General features: G+C 36.6%; 1 protein-coding gene across 4 annotated transcripts in view; it reads left to right on the top strand.

Moving 5' to 3' along the window:
• The window catches only part of CNTN3 (contactin 3), a 330,204-nt gene that overhangs the window by 106,006 nt on the left and 209,685 nt on the right, over positions 1-14,513 (top strand). For all 4 annotated transcript variants that reach the window (XM_087431353.1, XM_087431352.1, XM_087431354.1 and 1 more), the window contains exon 4: positions 12,174-12,349. In XM_087431353.1, coding sequence (XP_087287479.1) covers positions 12,174-12,349 — 176 coding nt within the window. The remainder of the gene's footprint in view (positions 1-12,173; positions 12,350-14,513) is intronic.

The following is a 14,513-nucleotide window of genomic DNA, read 5'->3' as shown; positions in this document are numbered from 1 at the left end:
AATAGCCTTTTGTTGTAATTATTTCTTTGTATACGAGGTGTTTATTGTAATTCCAGAGAGCATGTGTTTAAACATATTGATAACGTATAAAATGTTGATGAAAAAGTTCTGCCATTTGCACAGTACTTATGTCTTATCACATGTCCTGGGATGTTATATTTTTAAATTTAAACAAAATTTGTAACTGAGACTAGGAGATGTGTGACTTAAATTGATTTATCGGTTTTTAAGTCTGATAAATGAAGACATTTAAGATGCTGGGTGTTGTTTTAAAATATTTGGTTTGTAGCCAAAAAAAGGCAGACACTTTCATTATAGCTGTAAAGATTTTCTGAAGTTAAGACGTTCAGCCAATATAAAATTTCACTTAAACTGAAGGTTTATAGTCTCTAGAAATTGAGAGCTTAAAAAAGCAGGAGGGAGGTGCTGGCTGGGTGGCGCAGGCGGTTAAGTGCCCTATCTCTGCTGCGGCGGCCCAGGGTTCGCCGGTTCGGATCCCGGGCATGTACCAACGCACTGCTTGGCAAGCCATGCTGTGGCGGCATCCCGTATAAAGTGGAGGAAGGGGCCGGCCCTGTGGCTTGGTGGTTAAGTGCGCGCGCTGCGATGCTGGCGGCCCGGGTTCGGATCCCGGGTGCACATCGAGGCACCACTTCTCCGTTCATCCTGAGGCCGAGTCCCACATACAGCAACTAGAAGGATGTGCAGCTACACACAACTATCCACTGGGGCTTTGGGGGGAAAAATAAAATAAATAAAATCTTTAAAGTGGAGGAAGATGAGCACGGATGTTAGCCCAGGGCCAGTCTTGCTCAGCAAAAAGAGGAGGATTGGCAGATGTTAGCACAGGGCTGATCTTCCTCACACAAAAAAAATAAAAAATGCACAAGGGAACCTCTTTTCATTGTGAAAATATTAGGCTTTCCTATAACAAGCAACAGCTCTCTGTTATTCATGTTATCTGCATAAGAAATAGGTTGTGCTGATGGAGTAAATAGGGGTATAAAATAATGTGGGTTATAATTATAACTTTATGTACTTAGACATCACCTTCATTTATGGCCTGATTTTTTTTTTCCCTAGCTTTTAACTTTCAGTCAACCAGGTGCTATTCCACATTATTCTTTAAATAATTCAGAAGAAAATATGCTTTCTTGTTCTTATTTTTTTTTTTTTTTTACTATCCTTTAAAAATTACAGATAAATATGTAATAACATTGAGGACATAAAAAAGGGGATATGGAGATTTCTTTACATGAAGTCAGAGAAGGGATATGTTTTTATAAGTATTTATGAATGTAAGCAGATAGGTAGGTAGGTAGGTAGGAGGGAAGGTAGGTAGGTAGGTAGATAGATAGGTAGATAGGTAGATAGATAGATAGCCAGCCAAGGAGGAAAATTAGGGGGTCGTGTGAAACCACAAGTTAAAGGGAATCCAAACATGTTTCCCAAGATTCAGAATAAAGTTTGAGTCTTATAAATGAATGTCCTTTGAAAGCCCAGAGCCTGTCTTGTAGACTGAGGCAAAATTGTCTAACAACAGATTTTTGTCTTTGTTATTATCCCATTGGGTAAAAAGAACTCTTAATTGGCCATATTAGAAATCCAAAAGTTCAGAAATTCTCAAGAGAAATTACTTGTCTTAGGGTTTAATTGAGAATTTTATTCTTTCTTTTGCATCTCCCCGCCTGAGCCCCAAAGCCTATACTTAAAGGTTAATTAGTATTCAGTCTCATCGTAATTGATGATGATGTTGAAAGAGGTTACCCTGAGGAAGTATTAATAACTTTTTTTAAATAGGAAGGATTTTCTCTGACTTTTCATAAGGTTAGAAATGCCCACAATTTGCTAATATGAAACACGTCAAGGAGAAGGATTTTTGGTCACTTGTACTGATGCCATTTAGCATTTAAAGTGACCATATATTTAAGCTGGACTGGGGTAAAATATGCCAGTGCCAATAGGGACCAGGCAAGTAACAAAACTAAAAGAGGTGGGCCTGCCTTAAGAATATATAGACACATCGAATAATGACTGGAAGCTGTCCAATACTCAGCCACAAGCCCAGCACATGGTCACGACTGCTTCTCAGCACTGGCCAACTGTTACTATCCAGGAATGTTGGTCCAATATTACAAAAGCTTTTCAAGAGATGCTTAAAGTTCAGATATTTTCTTTTTGGAAACTCTCTCCTTATAGTGTTGACTCTGCTTTTCTTTTTAAACATAATGTAGGCCAAAGAAAATAAGTCATAAAGCTGATTGTGGGTCACGTGGACTTTGCATTTTCAATGTTTAGGCTAGCTCAAGACTTAAGCACTGTGCTGTCCAATATGGTAGCCAGTAGCCAAATGTGGCCCTGTCAATTTAAATCAGTTCAAGTAAAAATTCAGTTCCTCGGTCAAAGCAGCCTCATCTCAAGTGCTCAGTAGTCACATGTAGCTAACAGCTACTGTGTTGAACAGAACAGAGGAAAGTTTCTATGCTTGCAGAAAGTTCTGTTGGTTGCCACTGCTCTAGACTGACCCTTGGATCCACAGTTCTTTCCTGTAAAGGCTCCTCCATTTTTTTCTTTTCACAAGGAAATGACCAAAACATCATTTTCTTCTGGCTCTATAGAACAAGCAAACTATTTTAATCAAGTACGGTGTAAGGAATCTTGGATATACAAGTTGTAAGGACTCAATACCATTGCAAAGTACTGGTCTCTCCTGGCCACCGTTTCACCCTCTTAAGTTCCCTGTAATGGAGTCACATTCTACACATATTTAATTTACTGAGTCAACTAAATGCATGCAGTATAAAAAAGAAAAAGAAAATAAATAGACTGATTTCTGCTCACCATTTATTCAAGGAATAAATGTAAGGAAAGGAGGTTTAAGTTGTCTATACACACATATACATGGCATAATGCTATACATGGTAACATATATAGTACTATATTTGGCTGAATATATGTCCTATATATGCTATAAATTTTATATATGTGTATATATATTCTATGTGTAGAATATAAAAAAATACAGCATATATGCACTATATAGAATATACACAGTATATATACTGTGTATATTCTATATAATAATATATGACATATTTTAAGCATAATTTTGATTATATGCAGTTTGTCCCTTACATATATCTTGCCACCATGTAAGATCTGATGTGACTATTATTTTACTTTTATGCCCCAAGGCAAATAAGAGTTATTGTTTCTCTAAATTCTCTTGGCCCTTAAGGAAATATAGTCTTTTCTGCTAGATCACTAGGCCCAATTCTCTGTGTTTATCCTCAAGCTCAACTCCTTTTAGCATCCTGACTTCTTCAACTGATGAGCTGTGGTCCCCACACCCACAATCAGCCACTAAGAGCAATGAAATGTTCACATGGTTGGAATGATTGAAAACCATAAAAAATAAAGAATATCTATAGCGCCTGAGCCAAGTAGAGGTAGACAGCATCTCTTACAGGGCATTTTAAACTTGGCTGTGCTACCATGTCTCCCATGAGGCCTTCTTGATATTCTCAGTGCTGGGTTCCACGCTCCAACAATGTACTGCCCCTGGCACCCAGTGCTTAAAGCTGATCAAAATAAAATGTGATTGCCTTGGTAGGATGTAACTCCCTTAAAGGTGAACACTGTGTGTTCTTCATCCTCACATTCCAAATGCCTGACAGATAGTGAATGCTCAATTGGTGGCATGAAAAAAAAAAATGGAATGATTTAGTGGGGGGAAAACGAACAAGAGGAATTTGGGATTAGAACATGTCTCAGAAGTCAAGAATGTCATGAAAGGTCAGAGGGTCAGAAGCAGTCAATCGTTTATTCTATAGAATGTTCTTAAGTTTGGAGTGATTCCTCTTTTTTGGCTCCATTTGAAGACAGATTGCCCTTGAGGTCACAAAGATGGCTAGCTGAAACTCCAGACTTACTTATATCCTCCCCGTAATATCAACTGGAAGAAGAGGGCATCTTTCCTTATTCATGTCATCAAAGGGTCTGAGTGGTGTCAGAAAAACATGAAAAATAATCATAGCTAATACTGTCAGCAGTCAATACCCAGGAGGAATGTAGAGGTTAGATTTTAGAAACTAAAGATGGCAGTATAAAAAAATAATTCACATCTTTTGTTTTTGTTCTTCTTTCTTATGTTTTTGCAGTGGGGTGAGGAGGAAGGGTAACACATACTGATCAAACACAAGTTAAATCAGTTGGGTCACATTCATATTCTTGGGTCTGAGACAGGGAGTATTCTGAGTGGCCGGGTCTGGGTCGTGGGAGGTGTGGCCTTTTCAAAGGAGAATGAGACAGCTGCTACCAGAAAAGCCATAATGGTTGCAGGGAAGGCAGAAATAGCAAACATCTTCTACAGTTCTCCTTGGAATAATTTTAAAACAATCACTGATCAATTTGAACTAAGCTATAACTATGTAAACTGAACAGTTGTTTTTAATCCCGGTGTAACTCTAATCTGCTTTTTTTAATGTATATGTTTAAAATGTATCAATGAATGAGAAATGGGAATCTGTGTCATAAAACAGATTTTAAAAACACAGCATCGCAATTTAACTCATTTATATCTTCAGCAATTATTGCTGAAGCCTAACTAGTTATTTTTGGATAAAGTATTGAATATGCAAATTCAGACATTCATTCTTTCAAGGGCTGCAATTATTCTCATCACTTCGGTAAACATATTAACAAACATTGCATTTGAACACAAATGCATTTGCTTATTAACTTGAAAGCAGCATCTAAAACCACAAATTGCTTCTGTGATTAAATTCCTAATTTTCTTGTCAAACCCCAAATAAAGTATTGCCTGTTGATTTAACAAGCGTTTAGTGTGGTCAGATTTCCCAAACCCAACCCCAGCCCCTTACTAAAGATTTTAGTAAGTTATTTTCTTCTTCTAGCTTTGTTTTTTGTTGAAGTCTAACAGGTGACATTCTTTTTTCTTTTTCTCCAGAATATTGCTTATATTTCCATTTTCCTGACCATATTTTGTGCGATAGTGTAGATATCCTGAAGGATAGTAACTTTATACAATCAACTCTGAGGTGAATGATATCCTGGGTTTATTTTGAAACTACCTGAAGTCATTCGATTTATTTTCAGTTTTGTTCATTTCAGTTTCAAAGAGTAGCATACTCTAAGCTTGTTATCAAATTCTAGTGGAAGACACAATTCAGGGCTTGGTGCCTTAAACTACACTAACAAGAAGATATATCTGTGTTTATACTCATTATTGTTATTCCATACTAGTATGGTTTTGTGTAAGAGGTTGCCATATCTGATGATAACTAGTATGGTAAATAAATACTAACTAGTAAAGTAAATGAAAATAGTTGTGCATCAATTCCCCATATTTGAGATGTTTATTGATAATATGGATGACCACAGTTAGGGACAGCTATTATGGAGGTTAGAGGGTACAATTAGATTACTCCATTCAGGAGACTTCTTGGAGTACCTACCTTGTACCAGCTATTATGGCTGATGGTGAGAATTCAGCAGTACTTGAGATAGTCATCATCCAGAGGAGCTTATATGCTTTGAAAAGCACCTTTTAATCCTGAGAATTTAGGCTTTTTATACTGATTTAACTCATTATTATATAAATTTGTGTTTGCACACATACATTCACACACACACACTTTTACACGTAGTTTGTTCTTTGTATTGGAAGGCAATGGTTCATATACCCTCAGCCACTCATGTTTTAGTTTGTTTCCTGGAAGTAACAATTTTAGTTTTCATGATTTCAAAGTAATAACTACCAGTTTTGAAATATCTCCTATGTCAGACACCTTATGCTTTATAATCAAGATTCAAAAACTCTTGGCTCTGGGGCATGCACAATGTTTTAAAGAAATTGTATTTGAATTTTTTCTGGCTGGGGGTGGAATCTGCTGTAGACTCCACCATTCTGTTGTAGCCTTGGCCCAGTTTTCTCACTCACTTTATCTGCCTAGCCTCTGACCAGTGAGGTCGATACTTTCAGTGTCCTGTTGTGTAGAGGATGTAACTGAGATTTGGAAGAAGTGGGTTGATCCCATGCATACTCGCTCAGGTAGAGCAGCAGAGTAAGAAGCCCGGACTTCTCATTCCAGCACTCCAAGTATTCACCTCCAGTTATTGGCCCAAAATCAAATTCACATATAACCTCCGCACTAAGCAGATAAAGAGGATGAGAGTTCATTGACTGAGAATCAGTAGATGTGTGAAATATGAATAATAAACTATTTCTCACTCGTGGATTCTAAAAGCAAATCCTAATTCATGTAGAATGAGTGTTTGAACACTGAAGGCTGACAGTTAACTTAGAAGATCATTCAAGAGTGTTGCAACATGATGATTATTCAAAGGTGCTTAATCTTGTGACATTTACCACCAAGCTAAAGCTACAAGGTTAGTCTGTTTCTGGAGCACAATGTAAATGTTATATGATTGAAATGCTGGTGTATGTAGCCCCAAGAGCCATGGGGCTGCCTTCTTTTGCTCTGGATCACTGCATTAAGCCTTTTGGAATAGAATTTGGATATGCAAATGTTACTTTTATTAAGTTTTAAACAATTTCCACGTTTCAAAAAGATTTCATTCTGAGACTTGACAGTTTCTCAGGAACTTCAAAATTCCTTCATAAAGGTAGACATCTGTAATTTTTACAAAGAATTGCGAATGTGCAAAACCAAAAGTCAATATCTACCTCTAAAAGCTTCCCAAATTTGTGACCTGAATGTGCCATTTACCTGTCACACTTTACTACCATGTGTTGTATGAACTCTGGATAGTTGGATTACAATGTACTTGCAAAGCAAATTAGTCTAAGATTTTAGATTTGTAGATTTATTGGACACATACTTTGTGGAAGAAGGAGTATGTGTGTATGCCTTCAGTTTTTCTGAATATTTCTTATACAGATGAAAATATAAGAAATATTTGGAAAGCAGGCCCAAATATGAACATTTTGCATTAGGAACTTAAGTACACTATTTTCTCAGGATAAAATAATGTTTGGACTCCCAGACCCCAGAGATTGCTTACATATTTTAGAGTTTAAACAAAGACAGCCCTGTTGAATTCACGTATTTTCAGCAAGCGGAAAACCAATCAATGTTTAATATCTTGAGAAATTTTATATCATCTAGGGAGGAGTTCCATTTAATGATAAATAGTGTTAGAAAGGAGAGAAATAATTATATTGCTTTGTAAAAAGAAAATTAACATTCCTCAGGGTATCTCAAGTATTTCTTAGCTCTGAGGAGTTTTCTAAAGCAAATGCACTTATACTTTTGGTATAGCAGAAACACATTTAAAAGAGTAGTTTTGGGCCGGCTCCGTGGCTTAGCGGTTAAGTGCGCGCGCTCTGATGCTGGCGGCCCGGGTTCGGATCCCGGGCACGCCCCAAGGCACCACTTCTCCGTCCAACGCGAGGCCGAGTCCCACGTACAGCAACTAGAAGGATGTGAACCTATGACATACAACTGTCTACTGGGGCTTTGGGGGGAAAAAAAATGAATAAATAAAATCTTTAAAAGAGTAGTTTTTGCCTTTTCACAAAGTGAAATAATCTAGGGAGTGTGTCTATATGATGAAGACTGAGCTAAAGGAAGTAAGAAACATTTATGCATAATAGAACACATCTTTTCCGTTCGGGTTCTTTAGTCAAAACTTTGGGATGATAGCTTTTAGATCTTAGACGCTTACTGAAATAAAGTAGTTTCCCGCATACTTTATGATCTCCTCAATCTTTCCAGCTATTCAATAGGAAAGAAGAATTGCTTCTCCATATTTTTATTTATCTTTACAATTTTCTACATAGCCACTGTACCTTTATTATTCATCAGCTAAACACAAAAACATGATTTTCAAATGAAGCCATCAGGCATGCTTAGGCCATAAACATTCTAACTCTAGAGCTAAAATCTTTGTTTTCCCGGTACAAACTGTACTTTGTAGGTAACGAAAACACAAGGACCCTTTGTTGTGAGAGTCTTCCATTCAAAAGTGTGTGAAAATAACGACATCTTTCCTGATTTGGATTTAGAGGAATTTTTCCCACTGCAGGTACTAAGTCACTTAGTAACTGACAAACTATTTACAGCTTAAAAATTCAACCCACCCAGTTGTGATTTACTGTCAGCTTTATTCTTTGAAGGTCAAGCCTAGCATGTGTCTTGTCCCATATTTTGCTGACTTCTCAGGCAGGTACAAATGCAGACAAACCATATGTGGAAGACACAATTTGTTCCACATGAGAGGAGATGACCAAAAGCATTGAATCTAGCAGATTATGTATAACCAACATGTACTCAATGGGGATGGAATAAAAGGAAAGCAAAGCAGACAGACAGGTTTGCAGCCTTTAACTGAGCCTATTCCCACAGTGACAATGGTGCCCACCCATTTGTTGAAGGCCTACCTTGAGCTATGAGCTCTGCATACACTGTCTAAATAAATTTATAGAACAATCGTGTGAGAAAGATGACATTCTCTTCATTTTACATGTTAAAACCTTAGATTTAGGGGAGTGTAAATGAAAAACCTCAGTTTTCCACCTCCTATTTAGGAAGAAATCCAGTTCTTCCCTACTGTATGTTTCTTCCCTGTGAGTTTCCTTTATTGCTGACACGGAACATTTCACTTCTGGTCATTAAATGTGTGGAGTTTTTTCCCCCCATACCAAGCAATTCTCTGTGACACCAGCTGGGTATCTTATAATGTGACTCAATTCTGACACTGTTTACCTAGAGATAGTGTCAGATCTCAGGGGTTAAGGTTCAGTCCCACAAGACTGTTCCCACCACCGCCATTTCAGATGCCAATCGCAGGTAGTAAGTCCCCAGGTTACTCATAACTTCTGTCCAACCTGGCTGCACATCATGGCTTCCCATGACCCGCTCCTCAGGTTCAATTAATTTGTTAGAGCTGCTCACAGAATTCAGGGAAACATTTACTTAACATTCACTAGCTTTTTACAGAAGGTTATGATAAAGAATAGAGAGGAACATCCAGATGGAAGTGATGTGTGAGCTCCCATGCTCTGTCCGGCGTGCCACTCTCCCAGCACCTCTACACGTTCGCCACCCTGAAGCTCTCCAAACTCAGTCCTTTTGAGGTTTTATGGAGGCTTCATCACATAGGCTTGATGGATCATTTTCCATCCATTTTCAGCCCTTCTCCCTTCTCAAAAGAATGGGGGGGTGGCTTGAAAATTCCAAGCTTCTAAGCATGACTTGGTCTTTCTGGTGACCAGCCTTCCTCCAGGAGCCCACCCAGAGTCACCTCCTTAGAAGAAAAGACACTCCTATCACCCAGGAAATTACAAGGGTTTCAGGAGCTCTGTGTCAGGAACCTGGGTCAAAGACCAAATATTAGAACAAAAGATGCTCCTTATGCTGTTATCCCTCAGGAAATTACAAGGGTTTCAGGAGCCATCAGTCAGGAGCTGGGGACAGAGACCAATATATATTTTCTGTTATCACAGAGAGTTAATTTCCATGTTCACACAGCTGGTGAAGGGTGAGTCCAACCCATAAACTGAGGTACACTTGGTTCTGAATCCCATTTCTGTTCATTATGCTGTTACATGATAGGAATGGCTAAGGCCTGGGGACTAGACAAGGGGGTGGGGCAGGAACTAGGAAGCGGGGAAAAAAGTCTTCACAAAATATAACCTCCATGAAGGCCAGGGCCTTTTTCACCACATCCTCAGAACCTAGAAAATTGCCTGACATATAGGCACTGGATAAATGTTTTTTCATGAGGGAGGGAGGGAGAGAGGTAGGAAGGAAGGGATATAGGGAGGGGAAGGGGCTTTCTAATTATAGTTGTTGAGTATGAAATAGGCTAAATCAAGAGTGGGGAGTTTTGATCTACTTGTGTTCCCCCAGGCAGTCCATGGTTGCCACTTGGGAATAGTGTAGACCAGTTCTTCTCAGACTTGAATATGCATATTAAACACTTGGAGATCTCATCAAGATGCCGATTCTGATTCACTAGATCTAGGGCAGAGCCCAAGATTCTGCATTTCCAACAAGCTCTCAGATGATGATGAGAATGGTGATGATGCTGGTCTGCAGACCACATTGTGTATTAAGACTGCAGAGTATTCAGACAGAATGTGGATGGACAATTTTCCTGTATTTCATTTCCTTTTCTGAGTTTCTCTGGTCTAGGATTTGGGGAGGAATAAGATGAGGGAGGGTTAATAAGTGCTTATGGTTCGAATTCAAAACTCTAAGGGCAGAATTAAAGTGAAAATAGAAGAAAGGACTCTAAATGTACATGCAAATATGGATGCACCCTGGGAAGAATCATAAGAGGGTTAATCTACAAACAAGGCAAAAAAACCAATAGCAGAAATCTGCCACAAGTGAGAAAGAGGTGACAGCTTTTTCTATTTCTTTCTAATTTTGCTCTTTTTAAGTTCAAAAGAAAAGAATTGGAGTCTCCAGTTTTTCCTCTTTATTTCATTCTGGCCTCTCAGGAGAAATGTTACTTTAAACCTGGGAGACTTGTTATGTGAATACAGAAAGAAAAATCAAGAAAGTCTGAATTTAAAAAATAAGCAAATGATAAAATATTACTTTGAGCAGTAGGGACCAAACTTATAAAATTATCCATTTCCTATAACCCCATCACTAAAATTTTCTTATGCATTATTTCAGATATAGAAAATTATATAAACATACAATCATGTATAATGATGAACATCCATATAACCACTACTCGGTTTAAGAAATAAAACCAAAAAAAAGCTAAATTTCCCAGTGTTCATACCCTGAGTACATCCCACTTTTTTTCCATGAGAGTTTTAAAATACCTTAAAGTTGTGTTGTATCATTTTCAAACATTTTAAAATATATTCAGTTAATTCTTAATATTACTTTGCATGTTTTAAAACTTTATATAAATGGTATAAAGCTGCATTTTTAAAATTTGCTTTTCACCATTGTTTGTGAAATTTTTCCATATTTATAAAAGTTCATAGATTTTCACAGCTATGTAATATTTCATTTAACTTCATGCACTTTCATATGTGATAGTGTTCACATTTTACTTCTTTACATGCTTTTACAGTACATAATATTTCTGGGTTAAATATTTTCTATATTAAGATAACAATTTTTAGATGGCCCATGATGTGATTGAAGAACTCTGGGCTAGAATTCAAGTGGGTACTACTCCTGATCCAGTCAGTTAATAGTCTTGGGACAGTTGACAACTCACTCAACTGTTTTATTGAAATCTTCATCTATAAAATGGGTATCATATTACACATTTTCTCGAAATTATTATAAAGAACAGTCGAGATGATTGTTGTTATAACGCTAAAATTTATAGAACTGATAACAGTGTAATTTTATTATAAGAATTAAGGTTTCTAGGAGGTAGATGGCTGAGTTTATACAATGGATGTATTCTTGAGATTGCGGGATATGAATGAGTTTTTAAAGGTGAAATTTACTTTGATGTGTCCAGTATACTTACTGTTTAAAAACTTCTGGTTTTTCTGTTGAAAAATTCTTGTTTAAAAACCAGCTTGTTTTTTCCTTTTGGCTTCTCATTGATAAATACGGCTCTGGGGTTAGAGCCTTTACTGTTTCAGAGCCCCTGGGTGGCATTTAGGGTCTTTTACCACAGTGTACCATTTAGTAAATAGCACTGTGATGGCTTAGAAGAGTGGAGAGGGCCTCGGGGACAGGTATTTACCCAGACAAATTGAAATGGATAGTTGAGCACTTACCCAATTAATTTATTAAATGTGCTCAGTCAGTCTGGGTAAATCAAAGAAATGTGCTCCTTTCCTCCTTCATGGGCAGCATGAGATTGGCCTGAAGTATATGAGATAATTACCTCAACTTTCTACTTCATCTTCGCCTATACAGAACCAGCCTGATTTTTCCCCTAGTCTCACCTCTTAAGAGAATCTTGAAAAATCTTTTAACTTCTAGAAGCTACTCTGCTGTACTTTCTACTATACTTACCCTTTTGTTTCTGATAAATAACTGAGGCATATTTGATCTTCAGTTACATAACAATTGAATAATATATTTTTTGTCTTTCATTATAAGAGAGATGATGTTTAAAGTGGATTTTATAATGTAGACTTTTAAAAAAAATTTGAATATACTAAGAGGGGAAAAACCTTGACGTTTCTTTTACAGGTGGCAACTGAATGGAAGTGATATTAATCTGAGTATGGAATATCATTATAAATTGAACGGAGGAAATCTTGTGGTTATTAACCCCAACAGAAATTGGGATACAGGAAGTTACCAATGTTTTGCCACAAATTCACTTGGAACGATTGTCAGCAGAGAAGCTAAACTCCAGTTTGCCTGTAAGTTTACATTCACACATCTAGCAAGTCCAACATTTAAGAATATGTAGCTGAATTTGTGTGGTCATTTTGGATTTCAGAAATAATACATGGATTTTATTAATTCAATGAATAGGTTGAGAAAACAACGTGATGTGATTTTTTGGATCTCTGTATACTGTACAAATCAGAGGTTAAACTGTGTGTGTGTGTGTATTTCGTTTTACTATTTTGTAAGGATTCTGGTGAGGGGAGGAAAAAGAATCCAGTTAAGAATGTTTATTGAGCAGATTCTCTGTGCTTTGTACTACGTTAAAATGAAAAGAACGTGAAAGAATTGTCAGACATAATCGTGGCTCTGGAAGAACATTTAAATTAGAGAATTACATCTGATAAATCTGAAAATATCAAGGCACAAAGACAGTGAGAAAGAAAAGAATGTGACGTATTGTTGACCTTCTTTGTGGTTTTGCCCGCTAACAGTGACCTTCAGCGCACCCCCTGCTGAGGCCTGGCTCTGGCAGCCAAGTTTGCACCATGTTAATTGGACTTGGGTGAACACATAGCCCAACCTGAGAAAATCACATTCTTTCTCCAGGGAATTTAAAATTGGGACCAGAGGTGCAATTTAGTTTTTATCTTCCCAGTATCTCTTTTGACTATTTTCTACTTCTTATGTCTTCTTACTAGCCTCTCTCCTTTGTTTTAGTTGTGTATTTGGTATATAATGTGTATCAAGATTACCTTGGTTCTAAGATTTCTTTTAGTTTTTTCCACTCCACTAATTCTGAAATTGGAAAGCGTGTGTTCTTATAATGTGGTAGTATTCTCCCCCCACCGCCATAAGCCATTAATAAATTGATGATGTGTCATTTAATGCATGGCTTATTCTATTGCTTTCTGTTTTTATGATGGCAATGGTTGGTTTTGCTCCTGCTGTTATATTCTGTGTGTTTCATGTTTCATACTTACTTGCTCTTTCCTGTATTTTTTCTCTTTTCCTGCTCTCTGGACAGTGTTTTGGTTTTTTATTTACCTGTATCTTTTCTGGGTATTTTGAAGCCTATATGTCATATTTATATTATACAAGTGGTCACCCTTAAGTTTACCAAAGATTTATTTCCCTAGTAGCCAGAATTTTAAATCTAGATTATTTTTTGAATCCCTCTATTTTAAACAGAAGTTTAGTTCCTTTTTTCCCTTACTGTATACTTGGCAGTCTTGGTGATTTCCATGGTTATTGATTTAAATTGTTACTATGTCATTGTACTATATATATTATGTATACATATATATATTAGGTACTATGTACAAATGCATGTATGTGTTTGTATATAGTCTATATATAATTATGTAATACTCTTCTTATGAATAATTTTATATGTGCATATTGTTTTTAATCAGAATTTTGCTAAAATCTATGATGTATCTATGTTTTACCTGGCTGTAATGTCAGCCACAAGACCTCTTCCCATTCTTGCGTTCTTATTTTTTTAATTTCTCAATTTTTAAATATTTTTAACATTTAATAAGTTACATTTAAAAATATAACTCTGTTTCATCCTCTTGCATTTTAAAGACTGTCATATAGTGCCTTAAATGTGAAGATACTTTTTGGTTGGTACAAATCCCAAAACTGTTTGTCAGAGAATTTCAAGTGTGTTGCTCTTTTATTTTCTGGAAATAGTATTAGTGAACAGAAGTCTGGGATCAGACTAATTTCTGTTTCTTGGGAGCTCACCATCACCTCCTTTTTTTTTATTATTTGTTTGACTTGGCTGTATATGAGATTATTTTTTCTTCATCCTTTTAGTTAAAAACATATATATTTCCAGCATGCAGCTAGATTTAAATCTCTTTTAACTTACTTTGCTGAGAACTTGAAAGATTCTTGTATTATACTTACACATTTTGTACACAGATCAGGAAATTTTCCTTCTTACATGTCTTTTAGTTTCATGTCTAATTTATTTATATTTTAAAAAGGCACTGATAGTCTATATATTGGATTTTTTTTTTTTTTTGGCCCATTTCTTGAAATGCTTTTTATCTCAGACTCTTCTTTCCTATGAATTTCTGGTCCTGATTTATTGAGGCCACATCTATTTGTTTGTATGCTTTTGAAGATACAGTCAGCTTTCTGAAATGTTGTTTTAGATCTTAGAGGCAGGCTTTCCTCCACTAC

The sequence above is a fragment of the Ceratotherium simum genome, chromosome 5 (assembly GCF_057802395.1).
Source record: "Ceratotherium simum simum isolate JZ-2026a chromosome 5, ASM5780239v1, whole genome shotgun sequence".
In the NCBI taxonomy this organism is placed as follows: domain Eukaryota; kingdom Metazoa; phylum Chordata; class Mammalia; order Perissodactyla; family Rhinocerotidae; genus Ceratotherium; species Ceratotherium simum.
The sequence above is the reverse complement of the archived record's forward strand: the minus strand, read 5'-3'. Positions and strand labels throughout refer to the sequence as shown.